The sequence below is a fragment of the Oryx dammah genome, unplaced genomic scaffold, assembly GCF_014754425.2.
Source record: "Oryx dammah isolate SB20612 unplaced genomic scaffold, SCBI_Odam_1.1 HiC_scaffold_21, whole genome shotgun sequence".
NCBI lineage: Eukaryota > Metazoa > Chordata > Mammalia > Artiodactyla > Bovidae > Oryx > Oryx dammah.
Genome location: NW_024070205.1, coordinates 25,900,999 through 25,922,748, shown reverse-complemented (window position 1 = coordinate 25,922,748; position 21,750 = coordinate 25,900,999). Strand labels below are relative to the sequence as shown.

The window sequence follows — 21,750 nt, the reverse complement described above, 5'->3', positions numbered from 1 at the left end:
ATGCTGGTAAATGTTTATCAGCAGCAATCTGGGTGGTTAAAGATTGTGTCTGCCAATTTCCATGGTCCCACTATGGCCCATTTCAAGCTACACCCACGTTATGTCACTTGAATAAAGTGCTGGAAAGAGATGTGGACAGTCAGCTCTTGTGAGCCAAAGGTACCTTCAGGACGCCAGCACGAGCAAGTCACAGGACGCATGCTACCTCACTAACGCCTGGCACGCCCCTCTAAATTAGGCTGTACTATATCACGTTTATAGATGAGGAACTAACTGAAGTTTAAAGAGGTTAGGTAATATTCCAAAGTTACCAAGCTAATAAATTGTAAAGCTCGGGTTTGAAGGGAACTCTGCCTAACTTTCAAGCTCTTTAAGGACTAATCGTTTATTCAACCAACATGTGTTTAATTATTATTGGGCCTATGGCAAGCATTGGGCTTGATTCTGGGAACATAGAAAAGATAATAAATATAAAGATGGATAAGAGACAGCTCTATCTCAAGGAACTTACGGTCCAAGGGGGAAAAAAGGAAATATTAACTTTTTTCCTTCGGGCACTTAAGGCATTTGTAACAGGGACATAAGGGAGGGGAAAAATGAAGAGAGCAAGGAAATGAGTCTTCAGTGAATGTTTTTCTGTAATTTTACTGATTTGGGGTGGTGAGCAACAATAGGTAGCACTTTATCATAGAGAAAGCAGGACTGTTTGGTAACTGGAGGTGAAAAGAGGAGTAATTAACCTCTTGATACTTGAGGCCTTTCGTGGATGGAATTGCTCCACTGTGTGAGCTAAGAGGAGAAGCAGAATTTGGCTAGGTTTTTGCCATAGTTTCTATGGCTTTGGGGGACTGGTTATCTCACTCAATGGGGTAAAAACTTTAGTTCCCAAGCTCACTGGATTAAACTAGAAGATGACTGTTTGAAGGTCTCCCAGCATTAGGCACTCTGATTCCTGTGATTATTCCTCTGTCCTGCTTTTCTTCCAGAAGTAGATATACCTGATTTCTCCAACTCCTTTCCTGCCTCCTAGCCTCAGGTAAGGGCCGCCATTTCTATGGTCCCCTTAATCTGGTACCCATTGAATGGGTACTGCTGAACTGGAAAAGATCTCAGGAGCTTCTCTCCTAGCTTTCTCATTTTAGAGATGGGTTGCTAAGGGTCAGAGCAGAAATCGGCTCAGGTCTGTTTCCTCTTCCAGGGGACTTCCAGGGAATAAATGTAAGGTCAAAGGGTAGAGTTAAAAAAGAATAAGAGAGTAACCATAGAGAGGAGGAATGGAAGAGAAGGAACATGGAGTTGAAATTTAGGGGATGTTAAGACAGTCCAGGAAAGAGCTAGAGGTGGCAGAAAATAGTATGACAAGACACACAAAGGAGCCACATTAAAAAAAAAAAAAAAAAAAAAAGCTTGGAAGGAAGCTGGATTCAAGAACAAGGGAAAATTAAAACATAAAATACACATCAAGGATGGAATTTTTGTATCTGTTTCTGTCTTACCAATGTAGAAAGTCATGTACACCATTGAGATGCAAAAAATTATATTGGTCAGTGTATTGCTGAACAGGTCAGTCAATATAAACTGAATGATCCTTGCACACCAATATCCACATGCTATGCTCCCCAAAACATCCAAGGTGAGGCCCATGATTACATGTAACTCTAGAAAAAGGAAATAAGAAAGGTGAAATAATTTTTTTTTCTTTTATTAATGGCATTTGGCCAATGCCTGTCGGTTTGCTCTTGAGATTTTGAGAGATGGAAGTTTCCCGTGAAAGCCTGGCAAAAGAGCCATTCTGGGGATACATTTCCCCCACAGCCTGCAGCTTGAGGTTTGCTTATCTGGGGACAGTAGACTCAAATGATCTCAGGAGTTAGGCAAAGAGCATAAATGTGAGTTGGTGATGGACAGGGAAGCTTGGTGTGATGCAGTCCGTGGGGTCGCAAAGAGGTGGACACAACTGAGTGACTGAACTGAACCGATAAATGTGAAAAACTCAGCTGGTAAGTGAATAATGAGCCAAAATATATTTAAATATAATTTTTTTTTTTTTTTTTACAAACTATGTCAGGGCCAAGCGCACACTGTGCTCAGGATCCCCACCAATCTGCAGCCTATTTGCGACTTCTGCTCATTATCACTTCTAGAACCTGACTCCGCAGTACTACTTTCACCCTCAGACTCAAACTCAGGACCAAGCCACTTCTTTTTTTTTTAAATTGGAAGATAAATGCTTTACAGTGTTGTTTTCTTCTGTTGTAAACAATGTGAGAATCGATTCTTAACATTCACTCACTGAGATCCAGATTGGTCTAGGAAAGAGATTAATCTGAGCTAGATGACACAACTGTAGGTGTGTATGCACGTGCATGTTGAGAGATAGAAAATCATTTCTTTAACAACTTTCCCCTCTAATCTAAGGAAACACACAGTGGCAATTATTTTCTTGTTACCTGATATACTATTTTAATTGGTCCATAAGTAAAGAATAGGGGAAGTAGCAAAGTTAAGACATCTTGAATATATTTTAATTTTGGTATGAATTAAAATGGACTACATAAGAATGATTTTAGAAAATACACAGATGGGACTTCCCTAGTGATCCAGCAGTTAAAACTCCACCTTACAATGCAGGGGGCATGGGTTCAATTCCCAGTCAGGGAACTGAGGTCCCACACGCCATGGAGGGTAGCCAAAAATTTAAAAATAAAAAAAAAGAAAAGAAATAGAGAAAAACAGTGCTCTTACCTCTAAAGTTGGACATCTGAAGTATGCCTCTCTGAAAAATTGCAAAACAAATGGATGTGAAGCCACAGACGACCACTGATTCTCCTCTAATGATATCAGTATACATCTTAGAAATGCCTGGAAATGGAAATATAAAACATAATTTAGTACGGTGCATGAAAATTATGCTCTTTCACAGGAAATACAAAAATAGAAGAGAAGGAATATGCTAGGGAAAAAAAAAGGCAGTCATTACTGTGATGGATCTATAAGATAATCAAAATCACCATTTTTTAACTTCTCCACTGTGCCTTCTGAATCTCCAATGGCAAAGGCACACGGTGATGGCACATCTTGAAATGTCCATTGCCTCAAAGCATGCTAGAACTTCAAAATGAGACAAAGCACTTCTCAGGTCACTACATTTAGCTTGAATAAATATCAATCGTTAGACTCCAAAAGAACCACATTTTAGAAATAAGTATAAAATATGACCTAGCAATTCTGCTCCTAGACGTATACCCAAAAAAGCTAAAAATGTATGTCCACACAAAACTTTGTACATGGACAGTCATAGCAGCATTTTCATAACAGGAAAAAAGTGGGAACACCACAAGGTCAATCAGCTGCTAAACAGATAAATATAGGTGATCTATCCCTATAATGGAACATTACTCAGCCACAAAATGGAAGGGAGTACTGACTGATACATGTTACAACATAGATGAACCTTTAAAAAATTACAAAGTGAAAGAAGCCAGACACAGAAATCACGTATTGCATGGTTTGATTTATATGAAATGTCCAGAATATGCAGACTCATAGACAGAAAATAGAATACTGGTTGCCAGGAACTTGGGGGATGAGGGAATGAGAATGAATGACTGCTAACAGGCATGAGATTTCTTTTGAGGTTAAAAGAAAATGTTCTAAAATTAAGTAGTGACGATGCTTGCATAACTGTAAGTCTACTAAAGACCACTGAATTTTATAATTTTAAAGGGTGAATTTTATGATGTTTGGGTTACATATCAATAAGGCTGGTATTTAAAAATTAAATATAAAATTTTATTAACATTTACCAACAGTTTAATAGAAAATATAATCAAATTAACTGCCTACTGTTATACAACTGGTAAGAAGGATGACAGTGATTGGTGCCTGCCCATCTAGTATCTATCCTCTGTTCTTGGTAACATGACTGGTTTTACTCAGGGTGGCAATGTGCTCAGCTAAATGACAACTGTTCCCCAACTCCTGGGCTTCTAAGAGTGGCCACTGAGATATAACTGGAAGTCACTGAGTGGAACTTTTGGGAAACTCCTTGGAGGGAGAGGTGACTTGGCTGGAAGGAACGTCTTTCCATCCCCTGTTCTTCTGTTTCCTGCCTGAAATAGGAATGATAGCTGGAACTTTAGCAGTCAACTTGTAATACTGATGATGGATGCCATACACAAAGGGGAGGAGCAGATAAATAAACCCCACAACAGACAGCAACCATTTTTGCTTTAAATATTATCTTTTAAAAAGAGTAAAAATAAGAAAAAGTCATATTTTCCCATCAGTTTAAAATTATGGTGCTTTCCATTCTTTTTTGCAGATGAAAATTTCCATCTGGTTCCATTTTCTTTCAGCCCGAAGGGCTTCTTTAACATTTTTGTAGTACAGGTCTGTTAGTGATAAATTCTTTCAGCCTTTATATTTAAGTCTTTATTTCTCCTTTACTTTTAAAAGATATTTTCACTGAGGATTTTAAGCTGGCAGTATTTTTCTTTCAGGATTTTAAAAGTGTTACATACCATCTTTTGGCTTGCAATGTTTCTGAAGAGAAGTCGGTCATTATTATTAGTTTTTTGTCTCTGTATATAATGTGTCTTTTTCCCTCTGGTTACCTTTGAAAGCTTCTCTTTACACTGGTGTTTAGGAGTTTGATTTTTATGTACCATGGTATAGTTTTCAATTGTATTTCTTGGGCTTGGAGTTTGCTGAGCTTCCTGAGTCTGTGGCTTTATAGTTCTCATCAAATTTAGAAATTTTTCATCCATTCTTTTTTTTTTTTAATCCATTATTTCTCAAATAGTTTTTATTGCTTTCTTTTCTCTCCTCTCTTTTAGGAACCTGTGCCTTAATATAGGCACGGAAGTTGCCCCGCAGCTCACTAACGTTCTGCTTATTCTTTCGGCCTTCTTCCATCTGTGCTTCATCTTGTGCGTGCTAAATCGCCTCAGTCGTGTCTGACTCTTTGTGACCCTATGGACTGTAGCCTGCCAGGCTCCTCTGTCCATGGGATTCTCCAGGTAAGAATAGTGGAGTAAGTTGCCATACACTCCTCCAGGAGAATCTTCTTGACCCAAGAATTGAACCTGCATTTCTTCTGTATCCTGCATTGGTAGGGAGGTTCTTTACCACTAATGCCACCTGCGAAGCCTGTCTTGGATAGTTTTTATTACTATTTCTTTAAGTTCACTAAATGGAAACCCACTCCAGTATGGAAAATCCATACTGCCTGGAAAATCACATGGACAGAGGAGTCTGGCAGGCTACAGTCCATGGGGTCATAAAGAGTCGGACATGACTGAGCTTTGAACTTTAAGTTCACTAATCCTTTCTTATGCTGTGTCTAATCTGATGTTAATTTCATCCAGTGTATTTTTCATCTCAGACACTGTGGGTTTCATCTCTAGAAATGTTATTTAGGTCTCTTTTATATCTACCATGTCCAGTGGTGTACTGATACACCAGCTTTCCAAAATTAAAAAGGCCCGATTTGTACTGATTTGTAGCATTTGCCAACTTCATATGTAAATACTCCTACCATAACTAATTTAAAGCTACCAAAAGTTTAAGACTGGCTTGCAAAATTCCTATTGATTTAAAAATTGGCTCTCTTAAGCTGACAGGAGCAATTCTACCCCATACTCAATCTTTTTCTAACTTTTTAAACCAATGGAATATAGTTACAAGTGTCTTAATATATTTGTCTAATGAGTCTACCATCTGCAGCATTGCTAGGTCTATTTCTACTTGTTTATGTACTCTTTATGGGCCATTTTTTCAGCTTCTTTGCATGTCTTCCAATTTTTTATTAAGATAACATAACTGTATTACCTAATTAGGTGCTATATGTTTTTGTATTCTCATATTCTTGAGCTTTGCTCTGTAATGCAGTTGTTACTTTGAAACAATTTGACCCTTTTGAGGCTTGTTTTTTAGATTTGTTAGGTAGGGCCAGAGCAGCCTTTCAGTTCAATTCAGTTCAGTCACTCAGTCGTGTCGGACTCTTTGCGACATCATTAATTGCTAACGGCAGGCCTCCCTGTCCATTACCAACTCCCAGGATTGACTGAACCTCACGTCCATTGAGTCAGTGATGCCATCCAGCCATCCTCTGTCGCCCCCTTTCCCCCCTGCCCTCAATCCCTCCCAGCATCAGAGTCTTTTCCAATGAGTCAGCTCTTCGCATGAGGTGGCCAAAGTACAGGAGTTTCAGCTTTAGCATCATTCCTTGCAAAGAAATCCCAGGGCTGATCTCCTTCAGAATATAAAAGTCAATAAAGCAGCCAGTCAATAAAGCAGAAATAGATGTTTTTCTGGAACTCTCTTGCTTTTTCCATGATCCAGCAGATGTTGGCAATTTGATCTCTGGTTCCTCCGTGTTTTCTAAAACTAGCTTGAACATCTGGAAGTTCACAGTTCACATATTGCTGAAGCCTGGCTTGGAGAATTTTGAGCATTACTTTACTAACGTGTGAGACGAGTGCAATTATGCAGTAATTTGAGCATTCTTTGGCATTGCCTTTCTTTGGAATTGGAATGAAAACTGACATTTTCCAGTCCTGTGGCCACTGCTGCATTTTCCAAATTTGCTGGCATATTGAGTGCAGCACTTTCACAGCATCATCTTTCAGGATTTGAAACAGCTCAACTGGAATTCCATCACCTCCACTAGCTTTGTTCGTAGTGATGCTTTCTAAGGCCCACTTGACTTCATGTTCCAGGATGTCTGGCTCTAGGTGAATGATCACACCATCGTGATTATCTTGATCGTGAAGATCTTTTTTGTACAGTTCTTCTGTGTATAGTTGCCACCTCTTCTTAATATCTTCTGCTTCAGTTAGGTCCAGACCATTTCTGTCCTTTATTGAGCCCATCTTTGCATGAAATGTTCCCTTGGTATCTCTACTTTTCTTGAAGAGATCTCTAGTCTTTCCCATTCTGTTGTTTTCCTCTATTTCTTTGCATTGATGACTGAGGAAGGCTTTCTTATCTCTTCTTGCTATTCTTTGGAACTCTGCATTCAGATGCTTATATCTTTCCTTTTCTCCTTTGCTTTTCACCTCTCTTCTTTTCACAGCTATTTGTAAGGCCTCCCCAGACAGTCATTTTGCTTTTTTTGCATTTCTTTTCTATGGGGATGGTCTTTAGTCAAAGGTTAATTTTCCCCGCTACTCAAGCAATAACCTTCTGAGTCCTTTACCTGATGTCCTACAAATTCTGATGGTTTTCCACTTTGGCTGTAGTGAACATGAAAGGGATTTTTCCTTTTCATCCTTTGAGTGTTTTCATTCCCAGCATTGTGCAGTTTCTTCACATGCATGCACTAATGAGCACTCACTCACCCGAAGACTCAAGTGGGTAGCTCTCAAAATTCCTTCTTCAGTACAGCTTTCAGTCCTGCAGCAATTTGCCCCATGAACTTTAACTGCTTTGGCCTTCCTGGACTGCCAACTCTAGGTCTCCTCAACTCAAAGAAACTACCAAGCTCCACCTAGGTTACCTTTCCCCGCACAAAGACCTAGAAACTCTCTCCAGGTAATAAGCTATGGAAAGGGCAATCAAGAACATAATTCTTTTTTCCTTTCTTGAGTATTACTGTCCGTAATGGGAGTATTAATGGCCTGATGTCCATTATCTGAGAACTATTTTTCATTTTCATATATTTTGTCTGGCTTTTTAGTTGGCTCAGGCAGAAAGGTAAGTCTAGTCCCTGTTACTCCATCTTTTTTAATTTAACAAAGATACTTATTTATATAGCAAATATTAATGAAATCATTCAACATTCAAAAAATGAAGATCATGGCATCCGGTCCCATCACTTCATGGCAAATAGATGTGGAAACAATGGAAACAGTGACAGACTTTATTTTCTTGGGCTCCAAAATCATTGAAGATGGTGACTGCAGCCATGAAATCAAAAGACCCTTGCTCCTTGGAAGAAAAGCTATGACCAACCTAGACAGCATATTAAAAAGCAGAGACATTACTTTGCCAACAAAGGTCTGTCTAATCAAAGCTATGGTTTTTCCAGTAGTCATGTATGGATGTGAGAGTTGGACCATAAAGAAAGCTGAGTGCCGAAGAATTGATGCTTTTGAACTATGGTGTTGGAGAAGACTCTTGAGAGTCCTTTGGACTGCAAGGAGATCAAACAAGTCAATCCAAAGGAAATAAGTCCTGATTATTCATTGGAAGGACTGATGATGAAGTTGAAACTCCAATACACTGGCCACCTGATGCGAAGCACTGACTCATTGAAAAAGGCCCGGATGCTGGGAGAGATTGAAGGCGGGAGGAGAACGGCGACAGAGGATGAGATGGTTGGATGGCATCACTGTCTTGATGGACATGAGTTTGAGCAAGCTCCAGGAGTTGGTGATGGACAAAGCATCCTGGTATGCTGCAGTCCATGGGGTCACAAAGAATCAGACCCAACTGAGTGACTGAACTGAATGAGTAGTAAATTAGCAAATTTACTAATATATCATTTAACTCTAAAACTTTAATAAAGATACAAATTAAAATGAAGTTAAGTGTTAAAGACACATTTCAAATAATACTAATTAAAAGACATATGATGTTGTTTACATGAAACTAAATCAACAATGATGGCATAAACAGTGGAGATTTTAAATTCAAGTCCAATTCTGAATCTTTGTTAAATTAAGACTGTGGAGAACCTCAGTTATCTATTGAAGTATTTCAATAGGAATAGCAATTCTTTAAGATTTACATAATCTCATTGATTACTCATCAACAACTTCATGAGGTATAAACTGTTATTACCCTCATTTACTGATGAGAAAACTGAGGTAAATATAGGTTAGGATATTTGCCCAAGATCACAGAGTCGGTAGGGGCTTCCCAGGTGACACCAGTGGTAAAGAACCTTCCTGCCAATGCAGGGGACACAAGAGACTTGGGTTTGATCCCTGGGTAGGGAAGATCCCCTGGAAGAGGGCATAGCAACCCACTCCAGTATTCTTGCCTGGAGAATCCCATGGGCAGAGGAGCTGGGCAGGCTGCAGTCCATAGGATTACACAGAGTCGGACATGACTGAAGCAATTTAGCACACATGCATGTAGTTGGTAAGGGGTAGAGGTGGGGTTATAACTTCCCCATCTACTAGCCAAAACACTAAGCTATTCTGCCTTCCATAGTACTAACCAAAAAGTGCTATTGTGAGCACAAAAATGAACAAAGTATATAATACTAAGTATGGTGACTGTCACATTGTCAACACTCAACATATATTAACTAGTATTTCGTCATCATTACCCTCTCATATACCTCAGAGCCTTTTCTGTCCTTGGGAAATATGTTCCCTTTTCATCTTGGTCAACTTACAACATATCATCAACCAACTCTTCTACAGCACCCATCCTTTACAGACCTGATCCTGTTACTCCATCTTAACTACAGGAGTTATATAGAGGAATCCAGTGTCCTCAATGATTTCACAGAATTGCAGGCCAGCCCTGGACTTCTTTTACTTAAAAGCATAAACTCAAATTTAAGAACATATGACACACAGTGGTGCATTATGCAGCCTAATGTAAATACAAAATGATATAGAAAGAATTTACAACTACACGGTTTTTTAAAAGCAGCTATTTAATACATTTCATTGCACTAAAATCCAAACTGATCACGTTAAATGATACTTTTTTAATGCAAGCAGAAATGATCTGATGATTCTATTTTTTCCCCTTTGATATTTTGAAACACAAAATAATTAAAAATATATAGCTGAGGGTTCTCATTATTACTATTTCTAAGATACTATGCATAGTTGAAAAGACGGCAGATCTCTGCTTTCCAGTTTTTGATCTGAGTATATGAAATATCAGATTATAAAGATTCTATCTATCTTTACAAAAACCCTCTGAAAGATAGGATAGATACCAGGATAATACAGAATTTCTGATAACTCAGTGCCTGATTATGGATCAATATTTGGGCTGTTTATTTCTTTTCTTTGTGCCTCATTATTGTAGCCAATTTTAATTTGCTTTCTTTCTTTAGAAAGCAAAGAAAATAAAAGGCAAGGTAAATTATAATTACTACTTGCTATTAATTTTGACTATGACAGAAGACACAAAATACTGGTTAAACAGGTTTGAAGATTATTGGCACATTTGATTTAGCTGGTCAAGAAATCCTTTAATTCTTCCCTCAAATTCAATAAGTCAGCCAGGAGCAAATAGAGCATAAGGTTTACTGTATAAAGTTTTGAATTTGATGTATAGTTATTTTTAATAGTAAAATACCACAAGAATTACTCCCCACATTTTTATTGGCTTAATGCAAACTAACTTATATTCATTAATTCACTGTAAAATTTTTTAAAGGAAATAATCAAACAAAAAATCATCTGTAATCCCATGACCCAGATAAAACCATTTGAATGTTGAAGGCTTTTTCAAAGCATATAATTCCTTTTACTTAAATTGAGATCATACTAAAACTTTGTATTTTATCCCTTTACAAGCTCCCAGTCCAGATTAATTTTAAAGTAAAAACTGTTTGAGCCTTTGCGTTCTTTTAAAATAAGTAATAGGTTCCTTTTAACTTGTATGTGAACATCCATTATTTTTTTCAGTGAGTCAGTCCACCTCAGACTCAGACTGTGCAGGTTTCATCGTGCTCCAGAGCACCACATCAAATGAAGAAACACTCACACTGTAGGAACTGCCGTTTTGTATATTATCCTGGCAATTTTAGGCACATGGCAAAAAATAAATTTTTTTCCTTAAAAAAGATAATGTATTACAACAATTAGATAGAGGATCATTCTTATCTAATTCACACAAAGGTAAAGACATCATTGAATCCAGAACTATGTACCATCTGAGTATAACTGGCATAAAGAAAATATCAACTAAGAGTCAAATACCTTTAATAGTTTTCTTGTAAAGAAACAGAAGACTTTCTACTCTCTTTTTGAAAAAATTTTTGAATATAGAAACTGCAATAAATGTAGTTTATTAGAGCCTCTTTCAGTTAAGAGATTGCAGAAAGGGGAGCAGGAAGATAATGAGGAGAATAAAACAAGTGGCAAATACAAATGGCTTAGAGAGAAAAACAGATGGAGAAAAGACAGAAAAATATTGCACCTACAGGAAAAAATGAGAGAGAAAAAGAAGATAGGGTCAGACTCTTTGAGAAATATCTGGTGACAATTTATAGTATCACCAGAAAAAGTGTCAAAACCTCTATGTTTTCTCAACTGTAAGTATAAATGTGTATAGAAGGGGATATCACCTGCCAGAAGGTAGGTGTCCCACCCTAATCATAAGGTGATATATTTCCACTAAATATACTGAAACCTTAAAATTGGTTAATAAATTTTTCTGAGTCAAAATCAGAAATAACAGCATCTAACCATGTTATGTTTTTTTTACTGCTGTGTTAATAAAACATGACAACAGATATTTCAGAGTGAAATTATCTTTTACCAAATAATATGAGAAGTAGTTCAGAACCCCTAGCCCTCTTGGGAATAAGCTTTTATTGTATAACATATTTGCCAGAGTATACTTTCACCTCACTTCTAAATAAGCTCCCTCTTCCACCTGCCCAAAGTTAGCTGCTTTAAAATAAAGGCCTTTCTAACAAGAAGAACCCAGGACTTAGAAAAGTGCTGCAAAGATATAGTGCCAAATCTCTAGCTTGCAGCTTAGAACTCAATGGAATGGAATATAATACCAATTTTAATCACCTTCTAGAAAGATAACATTTTCTCCTTGAAAAAAATTATTTGAGATTATTTATCCCAGGTCCTGGATTGCCTTATTGACTTTGCATACTCCATCTCCAAGAAAAACAGCACAGAATGGCTACTCTGCTGGATGCACAATTCACTCAAGAATATTATCAAAAGGAAACTTATCCTCATATCTTCAAAATAAGAGAGAAATAAATCCAACATACCAAAAGTTTTCAGTGAATTCACAGAATAAATAGGATCTGTAATGCCAAGAGCCATGCTAAAGAGGAGGCAAGACTGCAAATCCCATGAATATTTATTGAATTTCAGAACCACATATCCAATTATGATGAATGTTGTAGCAAAGCTAATTAATCCAGCTAAGAAGACCTGTGAAACCAATTCACAATACAGTATTAAATTTAACACCTAAGTATGGCATGACTGCATTTACTCATGTAAGAATCAGATCTTGCTATACATTTTATACAATTACTCAGGAAGATAACTTTAAAAGGTATTCTAGTTTACCTGCCTCAATGAAACCATCCCTTCCAAATGATTCTACTTGACTATAAGAAGACCAATGCACCCATCTTTCTTGTTGCTATTCAAGATTAATAGTTTTCCACATCAAAATGTTCTAAGATGGAGTGCAAATTTTTCTTGCTTCCATACAAAGCATTTCCTTGTTTCCACAGTGATGATCTACAGGTCTCCAGGCAGGCAACAATGGACAAAAACTACATGCCAGCTGACTTGATCCCCTTATTAAAGGCTTTCTGGAAAAATCCATAGTTAGCAAACTGGTGTATACATTTCGTTGCCCGATAGGTTTCTGATACTACCACACCTGTCACGGATGCCAGGAAATGTAGCACTATTTCACACTCAGCCCACTACCACACTATACATACAGTAAGTCACTCCATTATTGAGAAAGAAAGGGACAGGCAATCAACAATGCCTGCCTTAAAAAGAGCAACAGAATGCAAAACTTTTAAACCAGCAGAAGGAAAAAAAAAAGAATAAAGAAAAAATTTTTTAAAAGAATAAAGAAAATTGAATCAATTGACTGAGAAAGGGCAAAGGAATGCGGAAAAACAAAGGCAAAGCATTATAAATTAAAAGTAAAAAATCACATGGGACAGATAAACACAAATCTATTTCTTTTGATCTTTAAAAAATTTACCTTTAACTTACATACAGTAAAATTCACTCTCTGACTGTATAGTTATATGAGTTTTGACAAATGCATGTAGTCAGGTAAACATGACCACAATGAAAAAACAAAACAGATCCATCACACTCAAAAATTTCTTCATTCTGCCATTTTATTTCTTCCCTCATCCTGCTCCCTGGCAACCAATGATCTGTTTTCCAAAGTATTTTTTTGCCTTTGCTAGAATGAAGGTCTATGTACGGAATTATATTATTCCATAGGTACCCTTCTAGCCTGGTTTCTTTCTCTTATGCTGCTGCTGCTGCTAAGTCACTTCAGTCATGTCTGACTCTGTGTGACTCCATAGCTGGCAGCCCAACAGGCTCCGCCGTCCCTGGGATTCTCCAGGCAAGAACACTGGAGTGGGTTGCCATTTCCTTCTCCAATGCATGAAAGTGAAAAGTGAAAGTGAAGACGCTCAGTCATGTCTGACTCTTAGTGACCCCATGAACTGCAGCCCACCAGACTCCTCCGTCCCTGGGATTCTCCAGGCAAGAACACTGGAGTGGGTTGCCATTTCCTTCTCCAGTGCATGAAAGTGAAGTCACTCAGTCATGTCTGACTCTTAGTGACCCCATGGACTGCAGCCCACCAGACTCCTCCATCCCTGGGATTCTCCAGGCAAGAACACTGGAGTAGGTTGCCATTGCCTTCTCCAATGCATGAAAGTGAAAAGTGAAAGTGAAGACGCTCAGTCATCTCTGACTCTTAGTGACCCCATGGACTGCAGCCTACCAGATTCCTCCGTCCATGGGATTTTCCAGGCAAGAACACTGGAGTGGGGTGCCATTTCCTTCTCCAATGCGTGAAAGTGAAAAGTGAAAGTGAAGACGCTCAGTCATGTCTGACTTTTAGTGACCCCATGGACTGCAGCCCACCAGGCTCCTCCGTCCATGGGATTCTCCAGGCAAGAGTACTGAAGTGGATTGCCATTTCCTTCTCCAATGCAGGAAAGTGAAGTCGCTCAGTCATCTCCGACTCGTAGCCACCCCATGGACTGCAGCCCACGAGGCTTCTCCAGCCATGGGATTTTCCAGGCAAGAGTACAGGAGTGGGGTGCCATTGCCTTCTCCATCTCTTATCATAATACATCTGAAATTCTTCCATATTCTACTTATCAATATTCTGTTTCTTTTTTATTGCTGAGTGAAAACACTAAAGACTTAAACATGTGGAGTGAAACTAAAAAGTTATTAGTGGAAAACTTCAAACTTTAAATACAAAATAACAACAATAAAAGAAGCTAAAAGTGAATCAACTAATACCTAGCTCAAGATATTAGAAAAAGTACAGAATAAAATCAAAGAAAATAAAAGTTTGAAAAGAAAAATAATCTGGCAAGCATGATTAACAAAAAAAGAGGAAGGCATAAATAAAACAACCATAGCAGTGAAAATGGACAAATCTACAGACACAGCTGAGAGGCAGTCAGAGGTGAGTTTGGACCCAGGATCTGCCATTGGTCAGTCTTGTGACCTCTGAACTATAGTCGGCTTATATGTGAAATGGAGATGATATTAACTCAGTGCCTTAGTCACAGTAACTAATCTTAGTTACAGATCAGCAAATATTTATTCCTTCTCCCTCCCCTCTACTCTCTTTAATTAGTGATTCTGCACAGCAAAAAGAGTCAACTAAAAATGGGAGATTGGTGAAATATTAATGTGAAATTGGTGAATTATTAATCTCGCTAGACAGATTCTCTGTCAACATGAATAAGGAATAATGGACCATGCTTTGTCTTAAAATGTGTTCTTACCTGCCAAAACATGTTCTTGAGTATATAGAAGTCCATATCCAAAGCAGCCATAAATATAATTAAAGGTGAAAAATAACAATAAAGTGAAAAACTTGGTATTCTTAGAAGAGGGTAGACGACTTGGTGCATCTAAATAAACAAAGGCAAACAAAAAATTACTTTGTTACCATTTTGAAGTATTAGAAATTAGGTTGATGATCTGCCAATCAATATGAATTTTACAATATTCCAATTTGCAACTAATGAGAGATAATCTACAATGCCAGTCCTGGGAGTCTTGTGGTAGATTTCTTGATCTAACCATCCACATGAGATAAATGCATAGTCCTCTATTCACCAGAAATATGTGCGACTTTAGGCTACATAAACATTGCTTGTGGTAACTAATCAGTGTTTTCAAAAATGGTACTTCACCATTGGTTACCCCTGAGGTGATTTTAGGTGGTACTTTTAAATTTGACTTTAGGTAATTATTTTCATTTGTGTAAGAGTGGGAGAAAGACCTTTGCATGGGTACTTGTGATTTCACAGACATTTGCTTAGGATTTTAAAATGTTTCAGTGAATTAAGTAATAAAAATAATACATGGATAATAGTATAGATTGTATATATAGGATATTAACCATGAAGGTTATATACAGATGACTAGAAAACACAACAACAATGACTGAAGTGTAGTAAACATATCCTAAAAAGTCTTTGGCACAGTTAACAGTTTAATCTTCACCACTTAACATCTCTGTGGCTCAGTCTCCTCATTAGTAAAATGGGAATAGAGTACCTACTTTCATTGGATTGCTCTGAGGAGAAATTAATTAACTCAAGAGTTAATAAGTTTCACTGGTGGGACTAGCAGTAAAGGATCGGCCTGCCAGGGAGGAGATGTTAAGAAATGTGGGTTTGTACAATGAGGTACCATTTCACGCCAGTCAGAATGTCTGCTATCCAAAAGTCTACAAGCAATAAATGCAGGAGAGGGTGTGGAGAAAAGGGAACCCTCTTACACTGTTGGTGGGAATGCAAACTAGTACAGCCACTATGGAGAACAGTGTGGAGATTCCTTAAAAAACTGGAAATAGAACTGCCTTATGACCCAGCAATCCCACTGCTGGGCATACACACCGAGGAAACCAGAACTGAAAGAGACATGTGTACCCCAATGTTCATTGCAGCACTGTTTATAATAGCCAGGACATGGAAGCAACCTAGATGTCCATCAGCAGATGAATGGATAAGAAAGCTGTAGTACATATATACAATGGAGTATTACGCAGCCATTAAAAAGAATACATTTGAATCAGTTTTAATGAGGTGGATGAAACTGGAGCCGATTATACAGAGTGAAGTAAGACAGAAAGAAAAACATCAATACATTATACTAACGCATATATACGGAATTTAGAAAGATGGTAACAATAACCTAGTATGTGAGACAACAAAAGAGACACAGATGTATAGAACAGTCTGTTGGACTCTGTGGGAGAAGGAGAGGGTGGAATGATTTGGGAGAATGGCACTGAAACATGTATAATATCACATATGAAATGAATCGCCAGTCCAGGTTCGATGAAGGATACAGGATGCTTGGGGCTGGTGCACTGGGATGACCCAGAGGGATGGTACGGGGAGGGAAGTGGGAGGGGGGTTCAGGATGGGGAACACATGTACACCCATGGCGGATTCATGTTGATGTATGGCAAAACCAATACAATATTGTAAAGTAATTAAACTCCAATTAAAATAAATAAATTTATATTTAAGAAAAAGAAAGAAAGAAATGTGGGTTCAAACCCTGGGAGGAGGGCATGGCAACTCACTCCAGTTTTCTTGCCTGCAGAATCAAATAGACAGAGGAGGCTGATGTGCTATAGACCATAGGGTTGCAAAGAGACACGATGAAGTGACTTAGGATGCACAGTAAGTTAAATTATTAAAATTAAAAAACCAAAGAACTTAAAAGGCAGTCTGGCACATAGTTAACACTCAAAAGATACTAGTTGTTTCAAAGAATAACAAGAGGCTTTTACAATCCTACATGCTCAAAATTCTCAATTCTCCAAGCCAGGCTTCAACAGTGCTGTGAACTGTGAACTTTCAAATGTTCAATCTGGATTTAGAAAAGGTACAGGAACCAGAGATCAAATTGCCAACATCCATTGGATCATCAAAAAAGCAACAGAATTCCAGAAAAACATCTACCTCTGCTTTATTGACTACGTCAAAGCCTTTGACTGTGTGGATGACAACAAACTGTGGAAAATTCTTAAAGAAATGAGAACACCAGACCACCTTACCTATCTCCTCAGAAACCTGTATGCAGGACAAGAAGCACGTCCAAGAAGCATGGAACAACTAATCCCTTGTTCCATGTCTGGCTAGAACCGGACATGGAACAACGGATTAGTTCCAAATTGGGAAAGGAGTATGTCAAGGCTGTATATTGTCACCCTGCTTATTTAACTTATATGCAGAGTACATCATGCAAAATGCCAGGTTGGATGAAGTACAAGCTGGAATCAAGACTGCCAGGAGAAATATCAAGAACCTGATATACAGATGACACGACCTTTATGGCAAAAAGCGAAGAACTGAAAAGCCTCTTGAAAGCGAAACAGGAGAGTGAAAGAGCTGGCTTAAAACTCAACATTCAAAAAATGAAGATCATGGCATCTGGTCCCATCACTTCATGCCAAATAGATGAGGAAACAGTGACAGACTTTATTTTGGGGGGCTCCAAAATCCCTGCAGATGATGACTGCAGCCATGAAATTAAAAGACACATACTCTTTGGACGAAAAGTTATGACCAACCTGGACAGCATATTCAGAAGCAGAGACATTACTTTGCCAACAAAGGTCTGTCTAGTCAAGGCTATGGTTTTTCCAGTAGTCATGTATGGATGTGAGATTTGGACCATAAAGAAGGCTGAGTGTGGAAGATTTGATGCTTTTGAACTGTGGTGTTAGAGAAGACTCTTGAGAGTCCCTTGGACTTCAAGGAGATCCAACCAGTCAACCCTAAAGGAAATCAGTCCTGAATATTCATTGGAAGGACTGATGTTGAAGCTAAAACTCCAATACTTTGGCCACCTGATGTGAAACACTGACTCATTGGAAAAGACCCTGATGCTGGGAAAGATTGAAGGTGGGAGGAAAAGGGGACAACAGAGGATGAGATGGTTGGATGGCATCACTGTCTTGATGGACGTGAGTTTGAGCAAGCTCTGGGAGTTGGTGATGGACAGGGAAGCCTGGTGTGCTGCAGTCCATGGGGTTGCAAAAAGTCGGACACGACTGAGCGACTGAACTGAACTGAACTTTACAATCCTTAACAGATACAAGCACTGTCTCCATTTTTTTTTAATAAAAAATGAGTGGATTCAAATTGTTATTCATTACTCTGCTGCTATACATTTAAAATTGGGTCAGTAAATTAACAAAGTTTTTCTTGGATCTAGGTAATATTTTGTAGGATGCATGTTTTGCACTTAATCTGGCAGTTAGAAAAGAGTAATCATAATTCATCACGACAGTAACTGAGCCTTTTGTAACTTGAGTCCCTGCAGGTGTGGAAGACAATAATGTGAGAGAGTCCAGCTGTATGTACAGAGAAAGGAAACAGGAGCAAGGACCAAAGGCAGATGGTGAAGAATCCAAGAAGGCAATTAGATTTACTCACTTTCAAAGTACTATTTTAAGCCTCTCAAATTCATGTTTCCTTTCTTGGATGGTTTTTCATTTTCAAAAATTTTAATACCAGATAAACGTTTCTCAGTAGCTGTTCACATTAAAAAAAAAAAATCCATTCATTCAGGAATGGGGACAGGAGTTGACCTTGTTTTTGGTCTTTGATCTTTAGTCTATCCTCTAGTTTATCGTATGTAAGTTACCTCAACAAAATTGTAGGCCAGTTGTCCTATCAAAAATCCAAATAGAGAAAGAATCGTCAAGACAATGGCTTCAGAATTCTTTAAAAATGCCCTCAGAAGTCCTAAAAAAAAAAAGTATGTGTTACTTAGACATAAGGTATAATTTAAAAACTATTATTATCTCTCTTTAGGTATTTGATTTTTAAACTTCCTTTGAATGTCATACATTATGAAGAAATAACTGACAACTGTTATATAACCCTATCTTTTAGTATAAGACACACATAATGAGATAGCACTCATATGAATTTGGAAAATTTTGAAGTTACAACAACCTCCCATTTGCCAACCCAGTGGCACTGTCTGGTTATCTTGCTTCTGGATCTGATGAAGAGAAATTATGAAAATGAAATTTCCTGTCCTCAAAGTATTAGTTCACTCATTTAGTCACTCAGTTGTACAAGACTCTTTGCAACCCCATGGACTGCAGCATGCCAGGCCTCCCTGTCCATCACCAACTCCCAGAGTTTGCTCAAACTCATGTCCATCAAGTTGGTGATGCCATCCAAAAATCTCATCCTCTGTCATCCCCTTCTCCTCCTGCTTGCAATCTTTCCCAGCATCAGGGTCTTTTCCAATGAGTCAGCTGTTTGTATCAGGTGGCCAAAGTATTGGGAGTTTCAGCTTCAACATCAGTCCTTTCAATGAATATTCAGGACTGATTTCCTTTAGGGTTGACTGGTTGGATCTCCTTGCAGTCCAAGCGACTCTCAAGAGTCTTCTCCAACACCACAGTTCAAAAGCATCAAATCTTCCACACTCAGCCTTCTTTATGGTCCAAATCTCACATTCATACATGACTACTGGAAAAACCATAACCTTGACTAGATGGACCTTTGTTGGCAAAGTAATGTCTGTGCTTTTTAATATGCTGTCTAGGTTGGGCATAGCTTTTCTTCCAAGGAGCAAGGGTCTTTTAATTTCATAGCTGCAGAAACCATCTGCAGTGATTTTGGAGCCAAAAAAAAATAAAGTCTGTCACTGTTTCCATTGTTTCCCCATCTATTTGCCATGAAGTGATGGGACCGGATGCCATGATCTTAGTTTTCTGAATGTTAAGCTTTAAGCCAACTATTGCCAAATTCAGACTTAAATTGAAGAAAGCAGGGAAAACCGCTAGACCATTTAGGTATGACCGAAATCAAATCCCTTATGATTATACAGTGGAAGTGAGAAATAGATTTAAGGGACTAGATCTGATAGATAGAGTGCCTGATAAACTATGGAATGAGGTTCGTGACATTGTACAGGAGACAGGGATCAAGACCATCCCCATGGAAAAGAAATGCAAAAAAAGCAAAATGGCTGTCTGGGGAGGCCTTAAAATAGCTGTGAAAAGAAGAGAAGCGAAAAGCAAAGGAGAAAAGGAAAGATATAAGCATCTGAATGCAGAGTTCCAAAGAATAGATAAGAAAGATAAGAATAGATAAGGAGAGATAAGAAAGCCTTCCTCAGCCATCAATGCAAAGAAGTAGAGGAAGACAACAGAATGGGAAAGACTAGAGATCTCTTCAAGAAAATTAGAGATACCAAGGGAACATTTCATGCAAAGATGGGCTTGATAAAGGACAGAAATGGTCTGGACCTAACAGAAGCAGAAGATATTAAGAAGAGGTGGCAAGAATACATGGAAGAACTGTACTAAAAAGATCCTTACAACCAAGATAATCATGATGATGTGATCACTAATCTAGAGCCAGACATCTTGGAATGTGAAGTCAAGTGGGCCTTAGAAAGCATCACTACGAACAAAGCTAGTGGAGGTGATGGAATTCCAGTTGAGCTGTTTCAAATCCTGAAAGATGATGCTCTAAAAGTGCTGCACTCAATATGCCAGCATATTTGGAAAACTCAGCAGTGGCCACAGGACTGGAAAAGGTCAGTTTTCATTCCAATCCCAAAGAAAGGCAATGCAAAAGAATGCTCAAACTACCACACAATTGCACGCATCTCACATGCTAGTCAAGTAATGCTCAAAATTCTCCAAGCCAGGCTTCAGCAATACGTGAACCGCGAACTTCCAGATGTTGAAGCTGGTTTTAGAAAAGGCAGAGGAACCAGAGATCAAATTGCCAACATCTGCTGGATCATGGAAAAAGCAAGAGAGTTCCAGAAAAACATCTGTTTCTGCTTTATTGACTATGCCAAAGCCTTTGACTGTGTGGAACACAATAAACTGTGGAAAATTCTGAAAGAGATGGGAATACCAGACCACCTAACTTGCCTCTTGAGAAATCTGTATGCAGGTCAGGAAGCAACAGTTAGAACTGGACATGGAACAACAGTCTGGTTCCAAATAGGAAAAGGAGTACGTCAAGGCTGTATATTGTCACCCTGCTTATTTAACTTCTATGCAGAGTACATCATTAGAAATGCTGGACTGGAAGAAACACAAGCTGGAATCAAGATTGCTGGGAGAAATACCAATAACCTCAGATATGCAGATGACACCACCCTTATGGCAGAAAGTGAAGAGAAGCTAAAAAACCTCTTGATAAAAGTGAAAGAGGAGAGCGAAAAAGTTGGCTTAAAGCTCAACATTCAGAAAACAAAGATCATAGCATCTGGTCCCATCACTTCATGGGAAATAGATGGGGAAACAGTACAAACAGTGTCAGACTTTATTTTTGGGGGCTCCAAAATCACTGCAGATGGTGACTACAGCCATGAAAATTAAAAGACGCTTACTCCTTGGAAGAAAAGTTATGACCAATCTAGATAGTATATTCAAAAGCAGAGACATTTCTTTGCTGACTAAGGTCCGTCTAGTCAAGGCTATGGTTTTTCCTGTGGTCATGTATGGATGTGAGAGTTGTGTGAAGAAGGCTGAGCGTTGAAGAATTGATGCTTTTGAACTGTGGTGTTGGAGAAGACTCTTGACAGTCCCTTGGACTGCAAGGAGATCCAACCAGTCCATTATGAAGGAGATCAGCCCTGGGATTTCTTTGGAAGGAATGATGCTAAAGCTGAAGCTCCAGTACTTTGGCCACCTCATGAGAAGAGTTGCCTCATTGGAAAAGACTCTGATGCTGGGAGGGATTGGGGGCAGGAGGAGAAGGGGACGACAGAGGATGAGATGGCTGGATGGCATCACGGACTCGATGGACGTGAGTCTGAGTGAACTCCGGGA

General features: G+C 38.6%; 1 protein-coding gene across 1 annotated transcript in view; it reads right to left on the bottom strand.

The window, feature by feature from the left end:
• The window catches only part of SLC9C2 (solute carrier family 9 member C2 (putative)), a 98,136-nt gene that overhangs the window by 72,114 nt on the left and 4,272 nt on the right, over positions 1-21,750 (bottom strand). The window contains exons 2-6 of the mRNA XM_040262806.1: positions 18,582-18,682; positions 14,693-14,821; positions 11,936-12,101; positions 2,746-2,862; positions 1,497-1,658 (exon numbers count right to left, since the gene is read on the bottom strand). Of these exons, the coding sequence (XP_040118740.1) occupies positions 1,497-1,658; positions 2,746-2,862; positions 11,936-12,101; positions 14,693-14,821; positions 18,582-18,682 (675 nt within the window). The remainder of the gene's footprint in view (positions 1-1,496; positions 1,659-2,745; positions 2,863-11,935; positions 12,102-14,692; positions 14,822-18,581; positions 18,683-21,750) is intronic.